The following is a 27,468-nucleotide window of genomic DNA, read 5'->3' as shown; positions in this document are numbered from 1 at the left end:
CATTGTGTTGCAAGATTTAATAATAATAACATCTCAAAAACAATCGTAAGAGGGCGCGTCATACACGTGTGTGTGATCACTCAGTGGTTTTTATTGGCCATCGATAGTTGCTGGTCAGTAAGAAGCCCGTGGCCGAGGCGCGGCTGCTGGGAGGAGGGACGCGAGGACGGGCGAGACTCAGAACCGCACAAAGGTGGCATCGATCTGCCGGATGGTGGGCAGGGCCAGCATGATCTTACGCCGGTACTGGGGGTCTTTCTGCAGAGGGTTGCGCTCCAGGTAAACTGTCTCCAGGTGCTTGGCTCCCTTCAATTCATCCAAGTCACTCCAGCTCTCGATGAGGTTGTCATTCATCTGCAGAGGGCACAGACAGCAGAAAGGTCTGGTTAAAAGGAGCGTCCCCGACATCAGGGGGGCGGGTGCGGATCCAGAGCCTGGTCACCGCACCTCCTAGCGGCTGGCCTCAGAGCAGCCCCTCGCGGCTCACGCGGCATCCCGGCCAGGTGCTGCCGGCCCCGAGCCGTCCCTGGGCGCTCCACACAGGCGACTCGCCCCTCACTCACTTACCCAGCTAAGTGACAGGCATTTCCACATCCAGCATCAGAGGAAGGAAGGGCAAAATCCAAAATAAATGTAAATACATGGAATCCATCTATTTATCAAAGCCTTTTCTTTCCAAAGCCAGTGGGTCAGGTGTTTTCTAAGCCTACGACACTTAGTCACAAAAAGAAAAGGCGTCCTAGCTATCCCCTGGAAGGCCCCAGCTTGCCCTCACTGTGCTGCAGCTGCAGGGGCGCCCGGGGAACCCGCCCACTCAGCCTGGGGATCTCGGTTCTAAGGAAGGAGCCAGAGTCTGCTGGCAAGGACGGCGCTCTCTCTGGGAGGCGTCTTTTGCCTAACGTGGGGCACGGGTGTCCTGCTTCCCCCCCCCAGGGAGCTTCTGATCCTGCAGGCAAGGCAGCGTGGCTGTATCCCCCAGAGAGAGGAGAGAGAAAGGAAAGGGATCAGGAAACGAGAGCCTCTCTAGTGCTTTGCTCGTCTCTACCTGCAACACGTTTGGAGCCGGGATGGAATTCGGTGGCATTACCTGGTGCTTACATTAAGGCCCTTGGGGTAGGGTGCTGGGAAGGGTCTGAAGGACTCACACAGCGTTTACATCTGGAATCATGATGCCTATATCAATCAATAAACAAAAAATTCACTCTTTAAAGTGGGCTTCACCCGTTTCCACCGACCCACTGAATGTGTGGTAAAACAGGTGGCTGGGCCTCTTCCTTGGGAGGAGGCTGGTGTGTGACAAAGGGGTGGCGGGAGTCGACAGGAAGACGGTCGAGGACACCGCTGTGTCCTCTGCTAAGCCGGTCTTTGTTCCTGTAGGACGAGGGCCCCGTGACCTTCAATGTGTCTCTGCTTTACTAATCGTGAGGGGGAAATGTGGGCAGACTGCCGCCAGGCAGGATGAGGCTGGGGGAGAACATTCAAAAGAGCGTGGTGTGCTGCCTACCTGTCCTCGCCTGCAAAAGGCGCCCTGCACCTCAGGAAGGCTTGGTAAATGAGGAGGGTCTAGAACCCTGGCCTGGAATGGAAGGAGGGACTTTCTAAGCTCACAACCATCCCCACACATCGATGCCGAGTTCTTACCAACCCGAGCTGGGACAGGGAGTTTGGGCCTAGGAATACCCCTTGATTTCAACCTTTATTCAACAGGTTACTATTTCTAGTTGGCGGTCCATCCAAGGACCCCCAAACATTCCTGGCCTGACTGAGGGGCAGGTACCTCCCACACTGGGCCTGGCAGCTGTGCCCCTCGGCCCGGAGGGGGCCCTGCCTGAGACAAGTGCCTCCCTGCACAGACGTGGCCCTGCTCTCAGATGGCCCGGGGTCCCTCTCGCCCCTCTGGAGCGGCTCGGCCGTCACTCTGCCTTCTCCTTGCCCATACCTCAGCCTGGGCTGATCCCCTGGACTCTGACGGGGTCTGCCTGGATACCTTCCTTGGGGGTCCGTCCCAAGATCTGGCTTCCCAAAAGAACAGTTCCTCTGCTCCCTGACCCCTTGTCCAAGGGTCCTCGATGATCAGTGAGGATTCTTTTGGTCTACACAGCCTCCCTGGGGCCCTGACCTGGCCGCCCGAGCCCCAGAACTAACAATAAGGGAGCACAACATTCCAATGATGGAGGAAATAAAAGGAAGGGCTGGCCGTTCGATCCCACAGAGCAGAAGTCGGCTGGCTCAGCACGGTCCCCAGGGACGAGGAGCAGACCTGTCATCGGGGATGGAGGCAGCCTCCCTGACCCCGTTCCCTGCACTGCTGGTGAAGACCAGGAGCGCCTAAATCCTTCTGAGATACTGGAGGGGCGCTCTCGAACACAGCTGGCTGGAAATCCCCTTTTCAGCTAGCTCGGACCCTGGCTGTGAGGGGATCTGGCCTGCAGACTCCCTACCCCCCGCACGAGCTAACACGCACCCTGGATTTGCACCCTTACTCGACACAAACAAGGATTCTAGTGCGGCTTCCACTCACCCAGAATTCCTGCAGTTCTGTTAGGTGGCTGATGTTTTCAATCTTTTTGATTCTGTTTGATGCAATGTCCAGCATTGTGAGTTTGTTCTGAAACAAGGAGGGAACATTTTAGTGCCGCATTGGAGGGGGCAGGGCAGGAGGGCGTGAGCTGCAGAAGCAGCAGAGCGGGGCCCAGGGGCACAGCCCCGCCCGCTCTCAGGTGGTTTAACAGGTCGAGGGGGGGGAGCCCGAGGCCTGTGCTAGCAGAGGCAGGCCGTGTGGACACGAGCCACAGACCACCAAAGTCCTGAGGCTTGAACTCTCTGCTGGGGAAATCTGGCATGGAGGAAGCATCCTGAGCAGAGAGACCACAGCCCCCTCCCCTCCACAGAGGCAGGCTCCCACCAGCCTTCCCAAGGCAGCAGAGCTGTAAGCTTGAACGCCAACGAAAAGGACCACCAAGGAAAGAAGTTCTGTGCACACACACACACACACACATGCGCACATGTGCACACACTTGCACACATACACACACACACGCATCCAGTAAATAGGAGTTGGACTGAACTTACTGGCCCCAGACGTCAGAATCAAAGCTATTTTAAGCTGGCCAGAAGCCACCAAAGAAATTTCTATATACATACATACATACATATATATGTGCGTGTATGTATGCACACACACATGCACACAAATGTGTACACACACATGTATATAAGTATATATGTTTCTGCTACTTCTAGTTGAGGATTCCCTTCTGCTGTACTCAAAAGTGCTCCCCCAAAGTTTTCCTGAGTTTTGAGGTAAACTTGGGAAAATCTCAGCCTATAAATCCCCAGCCTGCCACCATCCCTGCCACTGGGCTGTCCCCCAGGGACGCCGGTGTTCCCCGGTCAGAAGCGGTCCCCATCTGCACTGCCCAACATGGTCTGATTCCAGTCTGGGAGCAGGCCCCATTGGGATTATTGTTCCCATTTACAGATGAGGAGGCCAAGGGAAAGCTCAGAGAAGTAAAAGCTTTGCCGGGTCCAAGGCAGGGTCTGGATCCCGGTCTCTGGTGACCATGGTCCGATAAGCCACAAGGTACCCGTGGTTCACAGCCCGAGTCGGGAGCAGCGACCTTTCTCCTCGTAATCCTGGTGCTCAGAGGAGTCGGGAGCTAGAGGTGACTCCACGGTACAAAGAGAGAGCTGCCCACGTCATCTCCAGGGCTGGGGGGAAACCTCGTTTCCTGCCCCGGGCCACAGCCGGCTCCCCCCAACCCCCTGGCTGGCGGTCCTCCTCGTGATGACAGCCACAGTGGCTGGCCCTGATCCAGTTTGAGATGTCACATCTGCAAAGTGCTTTATCCTCACAACCCCCTGGGAGGTGGGTTCTCTTTACAGTGAGGAAACTGAGTCCAGGAGGTGTCGGGTAACTCGCCCAGGGTCACAGTGTGACGCTTGGAGGTCTTCAAGAGCAGCGATTGAGCTGGTCCTGGACTTGTGCTGGGGCTTGGCCAGTGGCTGGCTGGGCCGAGATCCTTTCTACTGTTCCTTCAAGTTCTGGGCCTGGGGTCACTCTGGAGAGAGCAGCTTCAGCAGAACACGGGCTTGGAAACCAGGGTGCTTAGGGGTCAAGAAGGGAGGCAGAGGAGGTCAGAGAGGTGCCTCGTGCAGACGCCTTTTCGAGGAGCTTGGCGACAAGGGGCAGAAAAGATACTGGATGATCATTAGCGGGGATGGCATGGCCAAAAGGGGATTTTGGGGTGTGTTTGTGGGTGGTAGGGAGCAGCCAGGAGAGAAGGAGAGAGAAGTGCCAGAGAGGGGATGATGGGAAAGGGGTAGGGGAAGGCCTGGGATCTGCCTGAGGAGACAGGATGGAAGGGGATCCCTGCAGGAGTGGAGGGGGTGCCTCGGGGAGGAATAATCCCGCCTCATCGTGTGAGACAGGGGAGAAGAAGAGGGGCAGACGGGGGGCTCGTGGTGAGAGGCGAGGGGGGGGGGCGGGGTGAGGTCCCAGCCGAGGCCGTGAGACGCGGACCTGGGGGGGGGCCAGGGCGAGGAGCCGCTCGCCTTTCCACAGGGCTTGGGGGCGGCAGCAGGAAGGCTGACGGAGGGGACCAGAGGCCCACAGCCGGGAAGGGGCCGAGCTTCAAGATCTGAGCCTGATGCTCTTTTATTCCCACGGCTTCATGAGGCTTCTCCACTTCTGGCTCTGAGTGTGAGAGAGCTTCTCATCCCTAAGAAGGCGCTGGTGACACTGGCCCCGTTTCCCGTGCAGGGTCGCTGGGAAGAAAGCCCTACGTGGATCTCACAGAAAACGGAGGCATTACCACCGGTGTCTCACAGGCCGCACAGGTCCCGGTCTCCACTGGACCCGGGGCTCTGGGGGAGTGGGGATCGTTTCACGCTTCGTCTCTCCGGCACCGAGCGCGAGCCTGGCCCGCCAGAGGCACCTGATAGATGTCTGTCAACGCGGGGTCTGCCCAGGTCAGGATGGGGGACAGAGATTGTTCTTCTGCCCTGGAGTCAAGTCCATTTTCAGGATCGAGTGCAATACTGTGGTTTCTTGGTGGGAAATGGGCTGAATTTCAGCGACCAGCTGGACGGGAGGATCCTCACTCAAGGCTGAGTCCTCGTGTCCAGGTTACGCCAGCGGCACCCCAGCAGGCCTCCCCGTCTCCCTCACCTCTCCTGCACAACGCCACCAGACTAAGATTAAGGTAATGCTCTGAGCAGGCCACGGGCTCCTGCTGAGTTGGGCATCTTCCCTCCCGGGGCTCACACTTACGTTGTTCTCCAAGCCCTCGATGACCTCGATGCCGTTATGGCTGAGGTAGAGCTCCCGAAGGTTCACCAGGCTTTGGAGGCCTTCGATTTTGGTCAGCCGGTTGCTCTACCATTGGAGAAGGAGAAGAAAAAGGAAAAGGCCAGCAAGAGTCAGTTTCCAGACCTCAAACTATCACCACGCCACGCCCAGCCCAGCCACCCATGCATCTTAGATCTAATTTACTGTTTGGGCACATTTTAAGTTCTGAGCTGTCTCCCTCCTTCCCAACCCTGCACTAGAGAAGGGCACCGCAGGACACAGATAGCACTCTTGCCCTCTCTCCATACACACACACACACACACACACACACACACATCTGTATGTGTGAAACCACACTCCGCACACTTCTCTTCGTCAGTTCTTTCTCTGCAGGTGGACAGCACCTCCCTTCCCAGGTCCTTACAGGTGATTTGGGTATCGATGGGACTCAGAACCACCTGGCTGTTCAGTTACTCGTGAACAATGTTGCTTTTACTGTGTATGACATTCTCTTGGTTCTGCTCACTTCACCATTCATTACTTCATACAAGTCTTTCCAAGTTTTCCAGAGCACAATAGCACCCCATCACAATCACATGCCACAACTTATTCAGCCCTTCCCCAGTTCATGGGCATCTCCTCAATTTCCAGGTTTCTGCCACCACAAAGGGAGCTGCCATAAATATTTTAGAATATATCACTTCTTTTTCTTTTTCCTGATCCCCTTGGGAAACAGACCCAGCAGTGGCATTGCTGGGTCAAAGTCTATACAGAGTTTTATAACTCTTTGGGCATACTTCCAGATTGCTCTCTAAAATGGTTGGATCAGTTCACAATTCCACCAACAGTGTATTAATGTCCCAATTTTTCCACATCCCCTCCAACATCTGTCAGTTTCCTCTTCTATTATTTTCATTAATCTGATAGGTGTGAGATGATATCTCAAAGTTGTTTCAATGTGCACTTCTCTAATTAATAATGATTCTGAACATTTTTTCAGATGACTAAAGATAGCTTTAATTTCTTCATTGAAAGACTGCCTGCTCATATCCTTTGGCCATTTATCAATTGGGGAATGGCTCATATGCTTGTACATTTGACTATATATTTGAGATTTGAGACCTTTATCTGAGAAACTATCTACAAAATCACCCCTGCCCCCCCACCCCCCTGCCAATTTTCTGCTTTCCTTCCAATCTTGGCTACATTGGTTTTATTTGTACAAACCCTTTAAAATTTAACGTAATCAAAATGATCCATTTAACTGCTCACAATACCATCTCTTGTTTTTTCACGATGTTCTCCTGTCCATAAGTCTGAGAGGTAATGTGTTCCATGTTCTTCCAATTTACTCAATGATGTCTCCTTTTACATCCAGGTCATGTATCCATTTAAATGGGGCAAGATATTGGTCTACACTGAATTTCTGTTTTCCAGTTTTCCCAATAATTTTTTTGGAGGGAGAGGCAATTGGGGTTAAATGACTTGCTCAAGGTCACACAGCTATCTAGTGTCTGAGGCCACATTTGAACTCAGGTCCTCCTGACTCCAGGTCCAGTGCTCTAACCACTGTGCCACCTAGCTGTTCTTAATAATTTTTAGCAAATGGCAAATTCTTATCCCACAAGTTTAAATCTTTACATTTGCCAAACACTAGGTTGCTATAATAATCTTTGACTACGTATAAAGAAGCAGCCATCAAAACCATCTGGTATTGGTTACAAATAGAAAGAGAGATCCATGGGAGAATCAGAAGCTATGGAATTCAATAACCCAGCATTTGATAAACCAGAAAACGTTAGTTACTTAGGAAAAAACTTCCTAATTGATAAAAACTGCTGGAAAAACTGGAAAGAAGTCTGGCATTAATTAGGATCAGCCCATTACCTTATACCGCATTCCACAATACATTCTAAGTGGATGTGTGACCTTAATATTAAAGATTAGACTAAAAGATGAAAAGAGAAGCAGGTCATAGGCCTCTCAAGGCTCTGGGGAAGTGACTGACAGATTCTTAACCAAAGAAGGGAAAGAAGCAATTACAGAAAATATTGATGAAATTGAAACACTTCCGCACAAACAAAATTAGTGCACCCAGGATAAGAAGAAAAGCATTTGAATGGGAAAAAAAACTTCATGTCATATTTCCCAATAAAGGTTTGTATTCAGGATATAGAAAGAATTTTATTTATTTATTCACACACACACACACATACACATATAGTATGTACGTGTATATCTCCAAAAGCCATTCCCCAAATGCTCCAAATCATGAATAATAAGGGAAATACAGATCAAAACACTGCTGGTTTCATCTTATGCCCTGCAAATTAGTAAAGATGATAAATGCTGGGAATAGTCAGTGCTGGAGAGGTTGCGGCAAGGTAGGCATCCTATTGCTTTGCTGGAGGAGCTATGAATCACCACGACCATTTTGGAAGGCAATTAAGAATTATGCAGATAAAACGATTAAAACATTCATCCTCTTTGACCTAAAGATACGAGGCTCACACCCCAAGTAGGCCACTGACAAGATGAGAGTCCTCCAGCAAACCAAAATATTCGGGTCAGCATAGAATAGGGAACCAAGCTGATGCCATGCGCTGGGCAACGGCTCCACAAGCATGGCTCATGAGTGGAATGGAGTATCCCTGCATCACAATTGAGGACAAATGTGACTACTCCAGAGGAATGCACGGAGAGACCTCCAGGGCCCGGTGCAGCATGAAGTGGGCAGAGCCACCGCCGCAGAAATCAGCGTGAGGGTGGCTCCCAGAGCACGGGCAGCCCACGCAACTGCGGGCTCTCCTTTTTCTTTTTTGTCCTTCGGAAGCATTACCTGTTCCACTGAATGGCTCTTTGGAAGGCAGCCTTACCAGGGAAAGCAGGGTGATGCATGAAAACCCCCGACACCAAGAAAAACTTACCAAAACAGGTTACTTAAAATACATAAGGAATTTGTCAGGAAAAAAACAAAAAGCAGTTCAGGGTTGCCAACCACAGCTAAAGGCAGTCCTGATCATGGGTGCAGAGGCAACACGCACTGAAATCCCCCGGCTAAAGAGCTGGCCACAAACCAGAACCCGGGACTTGCAACTGTGGCCTCTCATGTCCGGGGCACCCAAAGGAGCCAGGCTGGGCCCTCAATATGGGTTCCCCATAACTGGGAGGATCGCTCCCCAAGGCCAGGGCGATGGGAAGGCGCTGCCCTCCGGGGGCAAGTCACAGCCTCCTGGCTCCCTTCCTGGCCCATCAAACGAGAGCTCTGAGGTCCCTTTTAGCCACAGAGTAATGACCCTGACAACTCCATGTAGGGTCCTCAAGGGTTCTCAGGGGGTAGATAAGAAGGGTTCCTATCCAGCACACTGCTGGCATACAAGTTACTCTCGTGTAATTTAAGCACTAGCCTCTTCAGTATTTTTCCTATGATCTTATTTACCTTGCTTTATCTGCAAAGGGACTCCCATCTCCTCCCTCTCCCACAGAAGTGAACTGAAGGAGTTTCAGGTCCTCCCACAAGCGCAGACACAGTTCATCCCACGACCACATTAGCACAAGTGAGTCCAGTTTACACAACGTCTGGCAGTGTAGACGGCACCTTTTCTCATAACAGTCTGGGAATGCGTGGACTCGCTTGGTACCTAACCTATCTTTTTAGGAGGAGGAGGAGGATGGCTGCAGAGTAAACGGCACGAAGGGGCCCAGAGTCAAACAAGCACGAGGAAGGAAGGAAGGAAGGAAGAGAAGCCAGCCCTCCCCGCCCCCGCCCCCACCCCCGCCCGCGCCCTACCTGCATGCTGAGCACCGTCAGGTTGCTGAGGGCGTCCAGATTCTGCAGCTTGGTTATCTTATTTTTCCCCAAGAACAAGCTGTCGAGGTTGGTCAAGCTGTCGATGTTCTCGATGGCCTGAGGAGAGGACACAGGGAGCTGGCTGGAGGCTCCTCCAGCTCCAGGCCTAGCTACCCCTGAGACCCCGGCAAGGGATCACCTCGTAAGCCTCGGCATCCTCCCTTCAAGAATGTGAAAGGGCAAAGCAGGGCTTCTCTACCCGGCTTGTGGCATGCATCCCTTCTCGGAAGGAAGGTTTTTAAATCACAGGGTTACAAAGGAAACTAATCAGAGTGACAAATAAAGATGTCATTTTTTTCTCATCCAAAGTCCTGGACCCCCTGAAAAATCCATCCCCTCCCCCCAAGACCTCGTGTGAAGGACGCCTGCTCTGATCCCCTTTATAGATGAGCAAACTAAGGCCTGGCGCAGGGCAGACTCCTTCAACATTACACAGGGATATGCAGCCAAGCCGGGATCGGAACCCAGGCCCCAGGATTCCCAGTTCAGTACTCCTCTCTAGATAATGCCAGGTTGCCTTTTAAAAACAAAGAAAAAGTGCTCCCTGAGGACGAAGGATGAGCACAGGCGTGGAGAGCTGGGAGCAGAGCGAGGACCACAGCTGGGCACGGCAGGCCCAGAACGCTGGCTGGCTTCCTGCCTGACCAGACCCATTGCTCTTTCTACCATGTCAGGAGATAATCAATTACGAGCAAGCATCTCCAATAAGACGGTGTGTGACAGAGGCTTCAGAGAGGGGAATGAATAATGTAGAAGCCCAGGAGGCTTCCTGTCCTGAGCCTCTGACCCAGGCCTATGGGGGATGGGGGTCTCCCATCCTCCACACAGCAGGACAGCTGGGCATGAGGGACAGCCAAGGCAAAGGCCTGGAGGCAATGGATGGAGCATCCAGGTAGGCCAGGGGCTCTACTGGTGAGGGCACAGAGGGGACTGACGCCCCAGAGAGATCATGAGCAGCTCACCACCCCCACAGAAGGCAGGTGGGGCCTTATTCTAGAGGGCTCTGTGTGTGTGTGTGTGTGTGATTACAACTAAAAGGGACTGAGGAATGAATCGAGAAAACCATGCGCTTCAGGAACACAAACTCCTTCCTGGACTTCTCAGGGTTTTCTTTGGTTTTTGATCAGGGAACAGAAACCGCACAACCTCCCTGGGGAATCTGCCCCCTCCTTCCCGATGCCACGTCCGGCCCTGCCTGAGTCTCCTGTCACCACTCGAGGGCCCCCGGGCCAGATCGCCAGCTCCTGCCCGTCACTGTCCACTGGCGGGAGGCGCCTCCCTCTACAGATGCCCAGACAGCACCTACCCGGATTCGATTTGATCCAAGTTCTAACATCTTTAATTGCTGGAGGTTACTTATGTTTTCAATTTTGTTGATTTTATTGTTGACCAGGAAAAGTTTCTTCAGCTGGGTGAGCTGATCTATCCCTTCGATGTTTCGTAGAAGATTAAAAGAAATATCTAAAGTCCTGGTACCAAAAAAAAAAAAAGATGAAAAATGTTATTCTTATTTTAACAGCAAAGGCCTCCTCGATTTAGAGAAACAGGACGAAAGCTCTGTGTGGGAAGGACACAGCTTCCGAGACAGACACAGCTCCTTCTCCTGCTCATTCTTGCTGCCAACAGGAAGCCCCGGAACCCCGAGCTTCTGCCAGCTTTCCCCTGGCTTTCGTGTCATACCTAAATCCAGCCTAGCAACCAGGCCTGACTCAGCCTTGTGAACAAAGGACTCACATTCATGCCGCCCATGCTCCTCCTCCTGAAGGCAGCGCCAGGGATGGGCCGGCTTCTAGGGCGTGGCCTGCTTGGGCTGCTGCCCGTGACCAGCAGAGCTCAGTGGCAGAGGCTGCCACCACAACCAGACGGTCAGCAAGGCCGTCCACTAGGGGTAGGGCTCCTAGAAAGCCGCCCCTTGAGGGCCTGAAGCCGCGGTGCTCCCACTGACAAGGTTGGCAGCAGGGCAGCCCCCCTTGGCCCTCCCTGCCCCGGGCAGCCCCTCCTCGAACTCACTCAAGGTCCTTGAGCGCCTCCAGGTTCTCAATCTTTTTGATCTGGTTGTCATAGAGGTCCAGCTCTCGAAGGCTCTGTAGCTCTTCCAGGTTCTCAATACACTTAATGAGGTTCTGACGGAGGCAGAGGGTCTGAAGGGGGACAAAGGGAAAGATGGTGGTCAGGAGGGTTACCTGTGAAGAAAGGGGGCCCAGACTATGCCTGCCTGCAGGAGGTCAGTATTTCTCCCTCCTTCCTTTTTTTGACAGTGGTACTTGTACTTTGCCCAGAATCAAAGGCAAACGTGGCACCTCTCACAGGACGGCCCTGCCTCCCTCAATGAACTCTGCCTGCAATGACTCCTCGGCGCCGAGCACTCCTCCCCCCCCCCCCGGGCCCCGGGCCCCCCCCCCGGTCCCCCCCAGCCCCCCCCCCCGCCCCCCCCCCGCAAGCCCCCCCGGCCCCCGGGCCCCCCCCCCCCCCCCCAGTGACTCGGGACCCTCAGCTGTTACCATACAAAGCCCGTGCCCAGGTCACCCTGCTGGCTCTCCTGAGAACAAACGGGCTTTCATCTGTCCCTTCCTCCTCTCCCTCCTGAAGATATGGCCCCCTCGGCTGGCTGCCCCCGCTGCTCTGAGGTGCACTTTGATTCGGGGCCCTTCACTGCCTGGGGTCGGGGGCAGTCGGTCCTCAAGGCCACTTCCGACTCTCCCTCTGCCACGACCCATCCTTGTCTCTTTTCCAACTCCTGCCCTCATTGTAGGGGACTTCAATCTGTCTGACCACGATCTCTCAGGGTCCAGCTTCTTGCTTCCTCACTCTCCAAGGGTGTCATGACCTGCTTCTTCAGGCCAGCTCAGCCACAGACTGGCCACACCCCCAAGAGCTCCACGTCCTGTTTGTGAATGCTGACATGCCTCTCTCTGACCGTGATATTTCATCCTCCATCTTTCCCTCTGCCTGGGCCCTAGTCGTCTTCGAGGGCCTCATGGGATCTCCATCGCTTTTCAACCTCTCAGTTCTTTCCCAGGCCGTTGACCTATCCCGAACCCTGAGAGGTTCATTTCATCTGAAACTGCTCTCTCCAAAGTTACCAGTGATCTCCTACCTGCCAAATCTAGTGGCCTTTTCCCAACCTTCACCCTTCTGGATGTCTCTCCAGGCTCTGACGCTGCTGACGACCCTCTTTGTTCACAACACTGCTTTCTGCTGCTTCTCTCCTTTGCCCGACTGTCCGTAAGCCCAAGGCTCGGTGACGGGCCCTCTCTCGTCTCTAGACTATCACTCGGTGATGTCATAACTTCCCAGGTTCAATGACCACGGCCAGGAAGATGACCATCTAGCATCGCCCGCTGCTTCTAGGACGACTATGACTGGATCACCCAAGGGCATCTTACGCCGGGCATGCTCAAAACTGACCTCACGACCTCCTCCCAAAGCCTCCCCCCTCCTGACTTTCCTCTGACTGCTGAGGGCACCACCTTCCTCCGAGGCACCCAGACTTGCCCCACCCCCAGCATCACTCTTGACCCCCAGATCTCGTCTGTAGCCATGCTCTGTTGTTTCCACTGTGACCACATCTCCACTCCCACGGCCACCAGCCTGGTGCAGGTCCTCATTGCATCCCGCTTGGCTCTCCCTGCCACAAATCTCTCCCCCATCCTAGGCCCCCCTCCGCTCAGCTAAGGTGTGACTGGGTCACCATCTCCACCCTTATTCAGTGAGGGCCAGTGGCTCCCAGCGTCAGAGAGAAAGTCCTGGGCTCAGCATGGGGAGCCGTGCATGTCCCGGCCTCCAGAACGGCCAGTGGTCTTCAGCCCGTGCCCCTGCGATGCAGCCACACCAGCTTCTTGGGCATTGAGCCTCAGTGAGGGTCCCTTTCCTGGTCCCTGCCCCATGGCCAGGGCCCTTCTTCGGAAACCCACTGTACTTCCACAGCAGCTCTCTAGCATGGACAGTTTCTTGCATGTTGCCTTCCCTGAAGAACAAGAGATCTTGAAGGCAGGGCCAGATTTCTGCCTCGCGTTGTATTCCCAGTGCCGATTGCAGTGTCTGGCTCTGTCCTTCTCTGGGGTCCTCTCCCCTCCCTGCTCTCTTCTCACCCCTTCCCACGTGTCTGATCACTCCTTCTTCTCAGTCTCCTTTGCCGGAATTTCCTTCACTCAGCCGCTGTCAGAATGATCTCCCTGGATTGCAGGCCTCACTGTGTCCCCCCGCCCACTTATTCAGATGAGCTCCTGAGGACCAAATATAAAATCTAGCGCTTGGTATTCAAAGCCCTTCATGGCCTGCCCCCTCCTACCTTCCCAGTCCTCTCCTACCCCACTCCCAACATGCCCTCTTTGTCCAGTGGCACTGGCCCTATGGCCCTTCCACAAACAACCCCCCCGCCCAACCTCTCAGCTCCAGGCCATTCTCCTGGCTGTCTCTCTGCCATGGCACTGGCCGCGCGGCCCCTCCCGACCCCACCCCCCCCCCCGATCTCTCAGCTCTAGGCCACTCTCCTGGCTGTCTCCCTCTCTGCTCTGCCGTGGCACTGGCCTCGTGGCCCTTCCACAAACAAGCCTCTCCACCTGTCTCTCAGCTCCAGGCCTTCTTCCTGGCTGTCTCCCTCCTCTGCTCTGCCTCCTGGCTTCCCTGCAGGCCAAGCCAAAATCTGTCCTTCTCCAAGAAACCTCTCCCATCTCCCTTAATTCTAGTACCTTCCCTCTGTTGATTATCTCCAATAAATCCCACCCTTGTTAACCCTCATGGTTCAATTCATTTAATTTTTATTGTGAGGAGAACACTTAAGAAGCCTTAAAGAACTACACCAAGACAAGTTATTTGGCTGGCATTCGCCGATCCCTTCTTGAGGGAGGGAATTTCAAAGGAAGCCTCTAAGGTATTCCCACGTGAGCGAACGAGCGAGCGGGCGGCCCAAGGCTTGTGTCCTGTGGCCTGTCAAACAGGACGAAGCCTTGCGGGGGTGGGGGCCTGGGGGTAAAGTCTGAGGGACGCCCAAGCATCATAGAGTCTGAGCGAGGCTTTCATTCAGGGCAGGCTCTTTTCTGGCCTAAACTGGAAGGAACTGACCACACTGGAGTGGACACACTGGGGCGTCTTAGACCCTGGGGGCTCTGAGCAGTTTTCTGCTTTAGGCGAGAAAGGTGAGAGCCCTGGGCTGGGCACCCCAACCCCACATCCCTCCCCCATCACCTCAACTGTGGTGTTTAGTGCCATAAAAGAAGGGACGGAACGAGAACTTGTGGACGCTGGCCGGGAACAAGCAGCGGCCAGGTTCCTCATCTCCAGAACCCGCCATCGTGGCCGACACGGAAGGAGAACGTGATCAAGTCCTATCGCTCCAAACGATTTGGAATCAGACTCACCTTCACTTTCTTCAGGACTTCGAACCCTTCAATTTTCCCAATTCGATAATGATTTAGATCAACATCCTGAACACAGAAAAGAAATTGAGCTTAGCCTCGTGGAATTGTCTGGACATTCATGGCCCAGAACAGGCCACGTGAGAAGCTGCCTGGGGAACAGCGCGGTCATTTCTTGGACTAGAGCAAAAATGGAACAGGCTACATGTCACTGCAACTGAAGACTATGTGCTTCGGTGGGCTTTAAAAACCGCAGTGCGTGCACACCTATCCATGTGTTTGTATGTACACACACAAATAATGGCCACACGGACGCATACATCTGCATGTATGTATGTACCCAGGCAGACCTGAACAAATGCATGCAGCAGACGGGACACGTAAGCCAGTGCTTGCCAGAGAAGTGGATTAGAATCCTTCACCAAAGAGCAGCTCAAAAGGATGCCTGAGCTGTTCTCTTGTTTTTCAAAATCTTAAGACTTCCAAAATCAGTTATTAGGCAACAGAAGAGATTCCACAGCCTTGGCAGTTGTTTTTTCCTTTTTTTTTTTTTGTTAGGCAATGGGGTTAAGTGACTTGCCCAGGGTCACACAGATAGTAAGTGCTGTGTGTCTGAGGCTGGATTTGAACTCAGGTCCTCCTGAATCCAGGGCTGGTGCTCTATCCGCTATGCCATCTAGCTGCCCCTCAGCCCTGGCAGTTTTAAAGGTGCTCTGGACCACCTGGACTTCTGAGGAAGACATCTGGATACACAGATACACCTTGGACCCTTCGGATGTGTGCAATTCACTGGCCTCAGGTTTAAATAACACTACATTGTTTCTAGATCTCCAGCAGTTGAAAATGGGTTCAATGACTGGAATTAAAAACATATGAGAGCTACACTAGCCAAGAAGCTTCAGAAGGCCCGCTGGGCACCCATGCTATCCGTGTACAGCACCATGAGCACCATTACCCCCACCCCTCTATATCCCCAGCCCCACACATCTACGCCAGCCAAGAAGCCTCAGAAGGCCCGCTGGGCACCCATGCCACCCTGCCCTATCTGCCCCATTGGGCACTGCCCTGTGTGGTACCATGAGCACCATTACTCCCGCCCCCTCCCCATCCGCAGCCCCACACGTCACCTCGGCATCTTCATCCAAGTGAACAGTTTCCATGTCCACAGGCAGCTCAGAGTCCTCTACAAAAAGGCCAGAAGGTACAATCAAAGTCTTGTTGCGGGTGGGGATGCACGAGGAGGCGAGGGCTGAGGGCGGCAACCCTGCCTTCCCCTTCTTTGTGTCTCCTCCCAGTGCTTAGCACAGTGCTCGGCACACAGCATGTGCTGAAAAAAGATGCTAGAACATGGAACCTGCTTTTTCTGTTCTATTTTGTCTAGGGGACTGGTCTTTTATTTTTGGCATTCATTAAATTCAGAATAAAAATAAATAAACAATGGCGTAGTTGAACTGTTTGTAGTAGTAAAAGAAATGCCATTAACACAGCTCCCTCTCCCCCGCCAGGAGAAGGATTTGGCTTTTTGGGCTGAGGCCGGCGCTCAGGGGGCAGGGCTGGCTGGTGGGCTGCTTCCCCGTCTCCACCCCGAGTTCCCTCTCCTCCGCGCAGCATCTCCCAGGAGGAGAGGAAGGGCTTATTATCCCGTGGGCTCATTCCCTCAGCTCTTCCCTAATTCATGAAAATGAGAATTGGATGGCTTCCCTCCTGTGCGTATTGCCTTCCTTTTGGTTCATGGCAACAGCTCGGACTCTGGGAGTGCAGACCACGCTGAGTCCTCAGATGTTCTGGGATGGGCCTTTTACTGCTTTGGAAAGCTGCCCGCCTCTACCCAGAACAAAACAAGGTGAGCTGCTCCGGAACACAAGAGACCCCAAAGCCCTGCTGGGAGAATAATTCCCAAGGTGGATATTTAGGGGTGTGCTAATTCCACCTGGAAGCCCGTGCTGAAGCCCACAGAACCTGCTTGTTTCCTCCCTCGGGGTCCATCCTGCCGGACCCTGAAAGCCTGGGCTTCCCTGCCCAGGACAGTGTGCCTGGAAAGCCACTTGTCAGCTCTCACAATGAATTTCTCCAGCATCAGTGAGGGAGTCACTGACACCAGGTGAACCGAGTGGTTCCTCACTGTTGGCCAGGATGGGGGCTGAGAACGTCGCCGGGCCCTCGCCTGCATACCCTGGGGGGGCTGTGGCTGGCACCAATCGTCAAATTCATTCTAGTTAATTCCCTTTCCGTGTAACCCTCTCTTTCCCCCACATGTTCAAGTCAGGGATACACAGGAATGTACAGGAGATGGCCCAGACCCCATGGGCATCCAGGACAGTCCCCATCCTCCAAGCACTCATTTCATCTTTACTTTTAGAACTGTGGGAGGCAGAGGGCCCCACCCAGCCCCCCACCTCACCTCTGGAGGCCTATGGCCCCTTCCCCTTTGGGACAGCCCTGATGGTCAGGACTGAGCCTAACACTGCCTCTGTCCCTCTTCCCAGGGCTCCTAGGCCAGTCCTCAAGGCAAGGCCACGCAGAACCAGTCTGTGCCTCTTCCACAGAACACAGCTGAAGAGAGCTTCTCATTCCGTGCTCTCTGGGCCACCCTCCCCCACTTCCCTCTATCAACCTTCCCCCACAATGATCTCCAAAGCATATGCTGGCAGGCCTCCTCCAGACACTGTCTGCAGTGTGATGCCTGGGGCGGGCCCGAGCCCAGTGTGGCCTCTCTTAGTGCAGGGCCCAGGCCCCACAGGACACTGGGAAGGGCCGTAGTAATTGTCCTGCCCAATTCCAAGGGTCTCATTCACCTCCCCAAGGGAGAAGGCAAGCCGATGCTTGGGCCCTCTAGTGGGGGCACTGAGATGAGGCCTATTGTGCCCCCACTGTGTACAGAGCATTGACCTAAAGCCATGGGGACACAGAACTCTCAAGAAAGCCTCTGAAGCTGCCCTCACTGAGGAGACGGGAAGGTACAAACACAGATTAAACTCCATGAGAGAGGGACACAGAGGTACAAAGCCAAGTGCTCTGTGGGGGCTGAGGAAGAGTGGGAGAGAGCAGGCTTCGGGGAGGCCAGAAAGACGACAGACGGTGAGCGAGGAGGTGAGGGACGGCATCGTGGAACCCAGCCCCAAGGCCTGGTGGGTCTGAACTTCAGCAGAGAGGCTGGCCAGAAAGTGTGGGAGGAGGGGAAGGAACGCCTGGAGAAGACCCTGAGAATCCTCGGAAGGATGAGTCCCATTGGCCTCGGCCTGGATGCAGGCCTTACGTGGGGGCCTCACGTGAAGGCTGTGAGGCCACCCTGTGGGCCTTGGCACAGCCTGCCTGGCTGGTTGCGGGATGGGTGCTTGTCCTCAGGTAGTGCTGCCCGGGGGCCTTCTGCCTCGAGGGTCAGGGATTCTAAGGAACCTGATTTTTACTGCAGGGGGAAGGATGACTTGGGAGGTGGTCAGGGGGCTACTGTATCGGTGCAGCGAGGGGTCAGCGAGGGAAAAGAGATATGGGAACGCGGGCATGAGGTGGCGCCCAACCACAACCACAGGACGCGGCAGGGGCTTGGCATGGGGCCAGCGATCAGAAGGAAGCCCCGGAACCAGAACACAGGGGCCTCTTTCAGTCACTCAAGCCCAAGAGATGGTCAGCGGGACTCTGGACCCTCTGAGAGAGGCGTGTGAGTAGAGAGAGCCCACTAGCGGCTCCAGAGGTCGGAAGAGAGGTCAGAGGATAACGCCATATTTGGGAAAAGAGGCTGATCAATGGTAGAGACCCAAACGGGGGCAATCGGGACAGCCAAAGACAGGAGGAGCAGGTGACAGGGGTCTTCAAACAGGCGACGGGGCTGTCCTATGGTATTTAGACTCGGGCTGGAGGGGACCCAGGTCAGGTGGCTGAACTCCCTTATTTTACAGATGGGGAAAGTGAGGCCTACAGAGGTTCCTGCCCTTCTAAGGTCACATGAGCTAGGATGTGAACCCAGAGCTCCTGCCTCCAAATCCAACGCTCCTTCCACTGAATGACCACGCCGGCAGAGTCCAGGCTGTGAGCTCAGGCCCTCTGACTCAGAGAGGTCAGACTTGCTTAGCTGGGCCTCAGGGGACTTGGAAGGCAGAGGGCTAGATGGCCCCTTCCAGGAAGCCTTCAAGCAAACGCTGGATGGCCACTCCTGGCGGAGACAAGTCAGCCTAAGGTGTTGAGACTCAGGGGTTCTGCAGGGCCAGAAAAGGCTAGAGTTGGGGAGTGGCCTGGGAGATCAGGGAGGGCCAACACAGAGGAAGGCCTGAGATGCCTGTTATGTGCTAAGAACTGGGCCACCAAGACAAAAATGAGACAGCCAGCGCCCCTCCAGGAGCTTCTAGTCTACCAGGAGAGACAACACAGACACAGAGAAACCAAACATACACAAGGGAGTCTGAGAGGGCAGGCGCTGGCTGCTGGGAGAAACAGGAGTGGTGCCTGAGCTGAGGGACACTAAGAGGCAGTGGGGAGGAGGGAGGGCACTCCAGGCCTGGGAAACGTCCAAGGCAAAGGCACAGAGAGGGGAGAGAGGCATGATAAAGTGTGAAGGAAAGGAAGACATAATAAGGCTGGAAAGGCAGATCAGGGCTGGCTTGTGAAGTGCCACAAAGGCCAGACAGAGGAGTCTGTATCTGATCCTCAAGGTAAGAAGAAAAGAGTAGGGAGGCGGAAGGTCTGAAGGCTGAGGTCGGAGGGTGGAATTTCAAAATGTCACATGATGAAGGGGGCCCTATGCCGAGATGGGGGGAGGGCTGGACATGTGCGGCCAGTACAGCAGGCAGCTCGAGTGGGATTTGAGGAGGGCAGGAACCCAGGGCAGGTTGTTAGAGCCACATGGGGGCCTTCAGCCAGTCTACTTATCTTAACGTGTTCTCTAGTTGAAAAACAACGACCCAGAAATCAGTTCGAGAGAGAAAATAGCCAGATCACTTGCATGACAGATGATTTCTGCAAATGAGAGTAGATGCTGGTTCTGATCTCCAGGAGGGCAGGGCTCTGTTTTACTCATCTCTACAATTCCTGCAATGCCTTGCACAGAGTAGGCCTTCAGTGAGTATTTGGTAAATTGAAAACTTAGGCACTCATGATGCTTTACAGCTAAGCAAGACCTCACATCATTCTTAAACGTACACAGACTTTAATGAGACACAAACACCAGAATCAGGACTTGTCCCACCAAAGTCTGAGAAGGCCCTTTGAGTCACCAGCAGCAAGGCTCTAAATAAATAGCTGGGGGCAATCATGGCCCAGGTTGGTCTAAACCACTGCCCTTGCCCATATAATGTCCCCAAAGGCTAATGATTGATGGCAGAGCATGACCAGTACCTTCTTAGTAATGGTCCTCTGCCTTACAACTGGGTCGCTAGAGTCACCAGGGTACTTAAGAGGTAAGATGAATAATCCGAGAGGACAGCTCCATCCCACAAAATCGAGATGCCCTAGAAGTGCTTTCTCAGCACGGTGCCTTTGCTCCCTTAGTTTAACAAGGATTATCAGCATTCCAAAATGGCCTCCACAAGGAACCAGACCACTCTGCTGGAGGGGAAGAGGTCATGACCATGACCAAACATCCAACTATCAGAGCGAGTCATGGAGTTGAATCTGGGCCTGCCTTCTTGAACAACACTTCACACGACCTATTTCCCCATCTGCCACAGATAGCACTTCCAACATCGAGCCTGGCCTCTAACGCAATGAGTCTATTCAAGCTGAAACGAGATTGGTCCCTGCAAGGACAACCAATGCGGCAGCGAGCTAGAGGGTCTCCAGTGGACCCCAGGAAACCCTGGTGTAGAGCCCTGAGGGACGGCTGGTGAGCCAGCTGACACACGTGTGGGCAATCACGAACCACAGGAGACGGCAGCTCCCCAGCCAGCTGGGCGTGGACCGTGGCTCGGCCCAACGCAGACCCCCCACAGCCTCCTCCCTGATGTCCTGGGCTCTCGACTGGCAGCACGTACCTTCTGGGTTGTCGAGGTTCTGATCATCTCTCAGGCTTTGCTGACTGAGGTCTGAGACCAACTCTGCTCCATGTTTCTTTCCCTCTTCATCCCCCGACTCTTCAGACTCAACTCTTCTGTCCACTGAACAAAAACAATGTATAAAAAACAGCAAAACCAAAAGTCACCTTCGGAAACATTATTGCCTGTTTGCAGGACGAGATACAATAACTACTCAGTTCCTGGAAAGGCCCTCTCTGCATCTGACATGAAATAAGACCCATAATGAACAGTGACTAAGAGGGGCAAAGGCACTTTTCGTACTCAGGGACGTGCTCCGCCCTGCCCACCTTCTCATCTTCTGCTAGCCAGGCAAGTGAGTCTGAAGAAACTCCTGACAGGCCTCCCTCCACCTCCGGGTAGGTGACGGCGCTCCTGACAGCTACAGCTCGTGCCTATGGCATTAAAACTGGCTGCTGACAGTCAACTGTGGGCTGTTTGTAGGCTTGTGAAAGCACAGCAATTTGGGACACGTTTTCCCTTTAAGGTTGTGAAAAGAAAATCTCACGCTCCCCTTTTGCAATTCTCCTCATGAGTCCCCTCGTTTGGAAATTTCTCGAGATTTCAAAGATGGATCCGACAGACTGCAGTGACAAAGCTTCCCAAACCCCATGCTCCCTCGACATATCATCTGTGGACAGATTGCCAGGGAAGGTTTTATTGAGACAGAGAGCTGTGTTTCTGCACCTGGCTCATCCTGGCTCATCGATGGCAGCAGTGGCTAACTGCTCACAGAGATTATGGCAGACGTTATCTCAAGGTGGGCTGGGCACTCGGTAGTCTTCTACTCTATAGAGGAAGACTCTGAAATGCCCACGGCCACACGGTCCATCTGCAGAATCCAGTTCATCACCCAACCGTCTGGAAACTGGACCCAGGCAGCTCTGTCTCTCTCTGCAAGCCCACCCAGCAGGCCCTTGAGGACAGTCAGCTCTTTCTGTTCCACAGAACGCTCTTCTTTCTCTCAGACTGGGCCTTCCTGTCTGCACACAGTTCCAGGGATTGCAGCGAAGCTCAGGTACTCTTTTCCTGGGCCCGTCCTGGCTCCTCTCTTCACCTGGCGTATCCCAACCTAGCGTTTAAAGTCCATTTCAAATGCTACTGCCCTCAGCTGATGCCCGGCCCTACAGCTGTGGGAGGGACCACAGTTTTACAGAATTCACTGGAAGGCATCAAGCACCCACCATGTGCCAGGCACTGGAGATACAAAGACAAAAATGAACCAGTTCCTGCTCTTAACCTGCTGCTATGGGGAGGTATTCCATGCATACAGAATACATGCAAAATAAACACAGAGCCATTGGGGAGATGGAGAACACTAATTATGGGGAAATCAGAGGCTTCCTACAGAAAGATGGTGGAGCTTCGTGGAGCCTGAGGGGAGCTTTTAATTATTTGTATCCCCTATGAGGGCAAGGTACATTTGGCACATTTGGGGGGGGGGGCAAAAAGGGAAGGAGGTGGTGAGGAAGGGACAAGCAGAGAAAATCGGTTGGTTTCTTTTTTAAGCCATGACATTTCTTGTTAGATCTGAAACATAGTGTAACATGGGGGGGCTACTGCCCCCTTCGGGGACTCCTGGGTCCCTTCTCATCCGTCACCTCTGATATGTTACATTTCTTATGCAACTTTCTCAGGCTCTACGCTACAAAATCCCTGCCTACACATGGTTCTGGACGCACACGGCCTTCGGGATGCCCACTCAACACATGCTCAGCCCTCGCTATTTCCTCTGGGGGTCTTTCTTTATCCACTGATCAATCACAGAATGTTAGCCCCCTTGTGAGAAGGAAAGTGATTCAAAGCACTCTGTCCACTGGGGCCTGGCACAACATCAGTGTTGGAAAGGTCACCATGCTACTCTTCACCCTCCTTATCCGGGAAATGAGGGGTCACCCGACTGGCCCCAGATCCGTGACCCCAGGTCTCAGGACTCCCAATCTGGGGGCCTTGCCCGTGGGGATCTCATTGCCTCGGGATTTTCTCATCTCTTCTCTACCCCCCCACCCCGGAGTCTGGACCCCAGGCTTCTCTCCTGCCTCTTACTGCTTTCGTGCCCCCTTCGGCGCCCATCCCTGAGTCTTCCCTGGCGAGCCTTAGTCTCTCAATCTGAAGTCCCGGGACCCGGGGGCCAAGTCCAGGGCTGCCCCTCTTACTACCCATGTGCCTTGGGGCGCACTACCCCAGTCCTTCTTAGGGCCTTGGTTTATTGCCCATTCCACCCTCTTTTCCTACCACAGTGAAGCACCTACTGTGTGCCAGGCCTCCCACCCTTTCCAGACTCATTTCACATCGTTCCCCTTTGGGAGTTCTAGATTCCGACCCAACTGGCCCGGGTCTAGCTCCCCGCATCCCAAACCCTGTCCCACCTCCGCTTCTCTGCTCCGGCGGCAGCCCCCGCCAGGAACGCCCGCCCCCAATCGATCGATCAGTCAATCAATCAATCACCACTGCTTCCTACGGGGAGCCCTCCCCGTAGTGGAGGGGGTGCGATTCTGAACCCCATTCCCTCCAGGTCCTGGGCTTGCTGGGGGATTCCTCGGTTTCTCCGTCTGTGATGCGGGCCGGTGACCCCCACTAGCACGTCCCTGCCTCAGTTTCCCGGTCTGCAAAGTCCCGCCCCCGCCCCCGCGATGCCTCAGTTTCCCCATCAGTATGGGGCACGCGGCGCTGGGCCTAAGCCCTGGACGCGGCAGGGCGGGCTCGACCCACGCGCGCCTCGGGGGAGGTAAGGGGCCCGCCCCGCCCCCGCCGCCCCGGGCAGCCTCCCCCGCAGGGGCCGCTCACCCTCCATCATCTCCTGCGGCGGCTGCTGCAGCCCCGCGCCGCCCCCCGACGCCATGTTGGTGGCTCTTCCCTTTTCCGGAAGCTGTCGCCACAGCCCTCAGCCAATCAGGGAGTCGGATTCGGCCGCCGGCAGGCCAATCAACTGCGCCGCGGCCGAACCCCCGAGTAGCGTCAGGTGCGCATGTGCAGCGCCTAGGGCCGCTTGGGAGTTGTAGTTCCTAAGGAAAAAGTTGTGACAGCTGGAGGGGGAGGGCGGGACGGGGCAGAGGGGACGGGAGGGAGGAAAGGAAGAGGAGGGAAGGAGGGAAAGGAAGAAGGAAAAGGGGAAAAGGAAGAGGAGGAGGTGAAAGGGAAGGAAAAGGGCCCATGAACGGGGAGGGGCTGGGAGCTGCGTCCAGAAGAGGAGGAGGACGAGGATGTTGATGTGGCCTCGGGAGGACGCAGCCCGCTCCGCGGCGGAGTCCGTGCAATGGTCGGGAGCTTCCTCCTGGCATCCTCCGCGGTACCCCCGGGGCTCCTGGCTCAGCCCTCTGCGCTCGGCCAACACCTCCGATGCCCCTTGCGTCTGTCCCTTCCAACGTGCATTCACGCCCCCTCCCCCCCTCCGCGGCTGCCTTCCCCGAGGCTTAAGCAGCCCTGTCGTCAGGAGGAGTGTTCACAGATAATCCGGGAAATCCCGAAATTGACTGGCTTCTGGGCTCTCTCCGTCCCGAAGGAGGTGGAGCCGCTGAGCAGGTCCACACTTCTCTGGAGGCATCTCAAGACAGGAGTATTGGAATGTCAAGAAGGGTCAGGGTTCTGCTTTGGTTTAAGGTGAAGTCCGGGCTCTCTCCTCTTGGCTCCTCCCTTCCGTGGAAACTATTTGGGGGCAGGAACCTTCTTTTTCTTTCTTTCTTCCTCCTCCTCCCCTTCAGAGCCCAACATAGAGTAGGCACTTCATAGAATTCAATGTAATTGAACTGGTTTTTCTTTGGCATAGCGTAGGCACTTCATAGAATTCAATGTAATTGAACTGGTTTTTCTTTGGCGTTCAAACTCCATCATGACCTAGCCCCCCCTCCCTCCCTTTCCAGTCTTACTACACCTTACACCCCCACCCCACCCCAGTCTGGTGACATTGGCCTTCTTGCCTCTATCTCTTAGCTCCAGGCGCTTTCACAGACTGTCCTCCATACCTCACACACCCTACTGGGTGACACTGGCCTTCTTGCTGTTTCACGAACAAGACCCTCCGTCTCTTGGCTGTAGGCACTTTGTACTGGCTGTTCCCACCACGCCTGGAAGGCTCTTTCTCCTCACTGCACCTCCTGCCTTCCTGGCTTCCTTCGAGTCCCAGCTGAAATCCCTCCTTCTACAGGAAGCCTTGTGGATCTTCTTAATTTTAGTGCCTTCCCGTGGGTGATTATCTCTAACTTTTTCCGTCTATAGCTTGTTTGTGTGTTTTCTCCCGCATTAGACTTCAAGCTTCTCGGGAGCAGGGACTGTCATTTGCCTTTCTTTGCATCCCCAGGACTTGGCACTGTACCTGGTGCGTAGCAGGTGCTTATCGACTGACTTTTCTCCTTGCCGTGTGGCAGGAAGAGCAATGCTTTGGACTCGGAGCATCTGTGTTCGAATCCTCTCTCTCTAGGCTATTTGTGTGGCCTTGGGCAAGTCATTGTGAGGTCCTTTCCAACTCTAGATCTGGGATCCTTCAGGGCTCTAGGCTCCCTGAGATGCTGGGTCGTCCAGACCCACCTGCATCAGGAGGGACCTCAGCTTCAGGCAGATGGAGAGAGTAAGAAGGGTGTTATCCCAACTGCGCCTTTCATTTGTTAACTATTAGTTGATTAAGCACCTACCTCACGCTAGGCCCTGGGCTGGGCACCAGATCCAGCCCCTGGCCCGGAGGAGCTTACCTTCTCCTAGGGTGACGGATCACACACCGATAAGAAGAACTAACGGGAGAGAGGGAAGGGGGCAGAAGTTCAGAAGGAGAGTTCTCGGAATGTGTGAGTAGTTTTCAGCTCCGGACAGGGGCGATCAGGGAGCGCTGCGGGGAGGAGGTGCGAAGACCACGAGAAGGACCAAGCACACTGCGGGCACAGGGCCTGGGCACAGAGGCCTGCCTCCATCTGCCGAAAAGTCCCGCAGCCGTCCGGGAATCTCCCCGACTCAGAACTCCAACAGGCGCCGCCGGTTGAACGGCTCCTGGGAACGTCGCTCCTTTTGGCCCCCGCCGGCTACCGTAGCCGGGACCGCTTGCGTCCCTAGCAACCGTTAGTGCGCGCTTCTTCCTTCGGGATCCTCGAATCCCGCCCTCTCGGGGAACGCGATTGGCGGGCTCCCTCTGTCGGTCTCCGCCGGGGCCCGAGCCCCGGCCCGTGATTGGTCCGCGGGCCGAGAAGGCGCCAAGCGGCCCGCCTCTTGGGGAGTCGAGCGCTCGGAGCCCGCAGTCGGCGGGTCGGTGCGTCCTGTCCCGGTCTGTCGCCGCCGGCCCCGGCCCTCAGGTAGGCCTCGATTCCAGGCCTCGGAGCTGGGGTTGGGGGGAGGCTCGGGGCGCCGCCGGGACCCCCTGTGCGTCCGGGGAGAGCGAGGCAGCTCCCGGCCCGAGCGAGCCCCCCTCGGCCCAGGGGAAACTGAGGCCCGGGCGGGGGCAGGGACTCGCGGCGCCCCGCGGAGGCGGCCGGCGGGAACGAGAACCGTCAGGTTCTGGGGGGAAACTGAGGCACGGAGAGGCCCAGCCCCCAGGGCAGCGAGTGGGGTCTCCAGCCCCAGCCGCCCGACTAGCTGGCTCGCCCGGCCAGGGACGCCGCCTCGAGCCTCAGTGTCCTCGCCTGTAAAATGGGACGGTCTTTGGGACCAAACGGAATCCTGGGTTTGTGAAGCCCTTGGGGTGGGGCGACCTTGGCGGGCCTGGGAAGACTAGCCCGTGTGTGTGTGTGTGTGTGTGTGTGTGTGTGTGCACGTGTACATAGAGGCATGAGTGACTGTATGAATGCGTGTGCACGTGTACGTAGGGGTGTGTGAGTGTGTGTGCGTGTGTGCACGTGTGCATAGGGGTGTTTGCGCGTGAGTGGGCGCATGTGTGTGGGTGTGTGCATATGTGCATAGGGGCATGCTGTGTGCATAGGTGTGCGTGTGTGCCTAGGGGGTGTGTGTGTGTGCACGTGTGTGTGTGCATGTGTACTTAGGTGTGTGAGTGTATGAATGTGTGTGCACGTGTACATAGGTGTGTGAGTGTATGAATGTGTGTGCACGTGTACATAGGTGTGTGTACGTATGAATTTGTGCATGGGGTGTGGCGTGTGCACACGTATGTGTGAGTGTGTACACATGTGTATAGGAGGTGTGAGTGCACGTGAGTATGTGCATTCATTTGAGTGTGCACATGTGTGCATAGGTGTGTGTGAGTATGCACGTGTGCATAGAGGGTTATGATTGTATGAATGTGTGTGTACATATGTGCATAGTGGTGTGTGCATAGGTATGTGCATGTGAGTACACGTGTGTGCATGTGTACATAGGTGTGTGTATGAATGCGTGTGTGCATAGGTACGTGTAGTGCATGTGCACATGTGTGCACAGCTGTGTGTGAACGTGTGCATAGGGGCATGTGGTGTATGTGCATATATGTGCATAGGTGTGTGCATTGTGTGTGCATGTGTGTACACATATGTGAGTGTATATGAATGCATGTGTGCACATATGCATAGGGGTGTGTGGTGTATGTGTGCATGTGTGTGTAGGCGTGTGCAGTGTGCATAGGTATGAGTGTGTGCATGTGTGAGTGTGTGCATGAGTGTGTACATGTGTGCATGTATGAATGCATGTGTGCATAGGGGTGTGTGAGTGTATGAATGCATGTGCACTGTGCATAGGGGTGTGGTGTATGTACACACGTGCATAGGTGTGCGAGTGTGTGTGAGTGTGTACGCATGTGTGCATAGGTGGGAGTGTGTGCATGTGTGTGTATGAGTGTGTACATGTGTGAGTGTGTACTTGTGCATAGGGGTGTGAGTATGTACACATGTGTGAGTATGAACGCATGTGTGCACTGTGCATAGGTATGTGTGTATGTATGTGCGTGCATGAGTAAGTGTACACATGTGCGTGCACACATGTGCATGTATGTGTACATGTGTGTGTGAATGCATGTGTGCACTGTGCATAGGTGTGTGTACACGTGTGCATAGGGGTGA

The 27,468-nt window shown here is 54.6% G+C and overlaps 2 protein-coding genes across 3 annotated transcripts in view; one reads left to right on the top strand and one right to left on the bottom strand.

Moving 5' to 3' along the window:
• On the bottom strand, positions 1-23,395 carry PPP1R7 (protein phosphatase 1 regulatory subunit 7). The gene is made up of 10 exons (XM_027876036.1): positions 23,288-23,395; positions 20,462-20,584; positions 15,626-15,681; positions 14,502-14,567; positions 11,152-11,282; positions 10,448-10,610; positions 9,082-9,198; positions 5,273-5,377; positions 2,522-2,608; positions 1-354 (listed from the first exon to the last, which is right to left on the bottom strand). The coding sequence occupies exons 1-10, from the start codon at positions 23,340-23,342 to the stop codon at positions 178-180; spliced, it is 1,080 nt and encodes a 359-aa protein (XP_027731837.1). The 5' UTR covers positions 23,343-23,395; the 3' UTR covers positions 1-177.
• Positions 23,396-24,060: 665 nt separating this feature from the next.
• PASK (PAS domain containing serine/threonine kinase) overlaps positions 24,061-27,468 on the top strand; it is a 59,946-nt gene continuing 56,538 nt past the window's right edge. The window contains exon 1 of one of the 2 annotated variants that reach the window (XM_027875817.1): positions 24,061-24,100. The gene's annotated coding sequence lies outside the window, so the exon portion shown is untranslated. Of the gene's footprint in view, positions 24,101-25,705; positions 25,777-27,468 lie in introns of those variants that run through there. The other variant, XM_027875816.1, reaches the window with a different exon arrangement.

The sequence above is a fragment of the Vombatus ursinus genome, unplaced genomic scaffold (assembly GCF_900497805.2).
Source record: "Vombatus ursinus unplaced genomic scaffold, bare-nosed wombat genome assembly UNPS02014810.1, whole genome shotgun sequence".
Lineage (NCBI taxonomy): Eukaryota > Metazoa > Chordata > Mammalia > Diprotodontia > Vombatidae > Vombatus > Vombatus ursinus.
Note: the sequence above shows the minus strand (reverse complement) of the source record. Positions and strands in the feature narration are given on the sequence as shown.

Excerpts from the sequence above, each read along its gene's own strand:
- PPP1R7 (XM_027876036.1), bottom strand. The coding sequence starts at position 23,342 with ATGGCGTCGGGGGGCGGCGCGGGGCTGCAGCAGCCGCCGCAGGAGATG. Across the intron at positions 9,199-10,447 it reads TTGGATCAAATCGAATCCGG|GCCATCGAGAACATCGACAG; the intron begins GTAGGTGCTGTC and ends TCCTCTCCTCAG. Across the intron at positions 5,378-9,081 it reads TGACGGTGCTCAGCATGCAG|AGCAACCGGCTGACCAAAAT; the intron begins GTAGGGCGCGGG and ends CTCCAATGGTAG.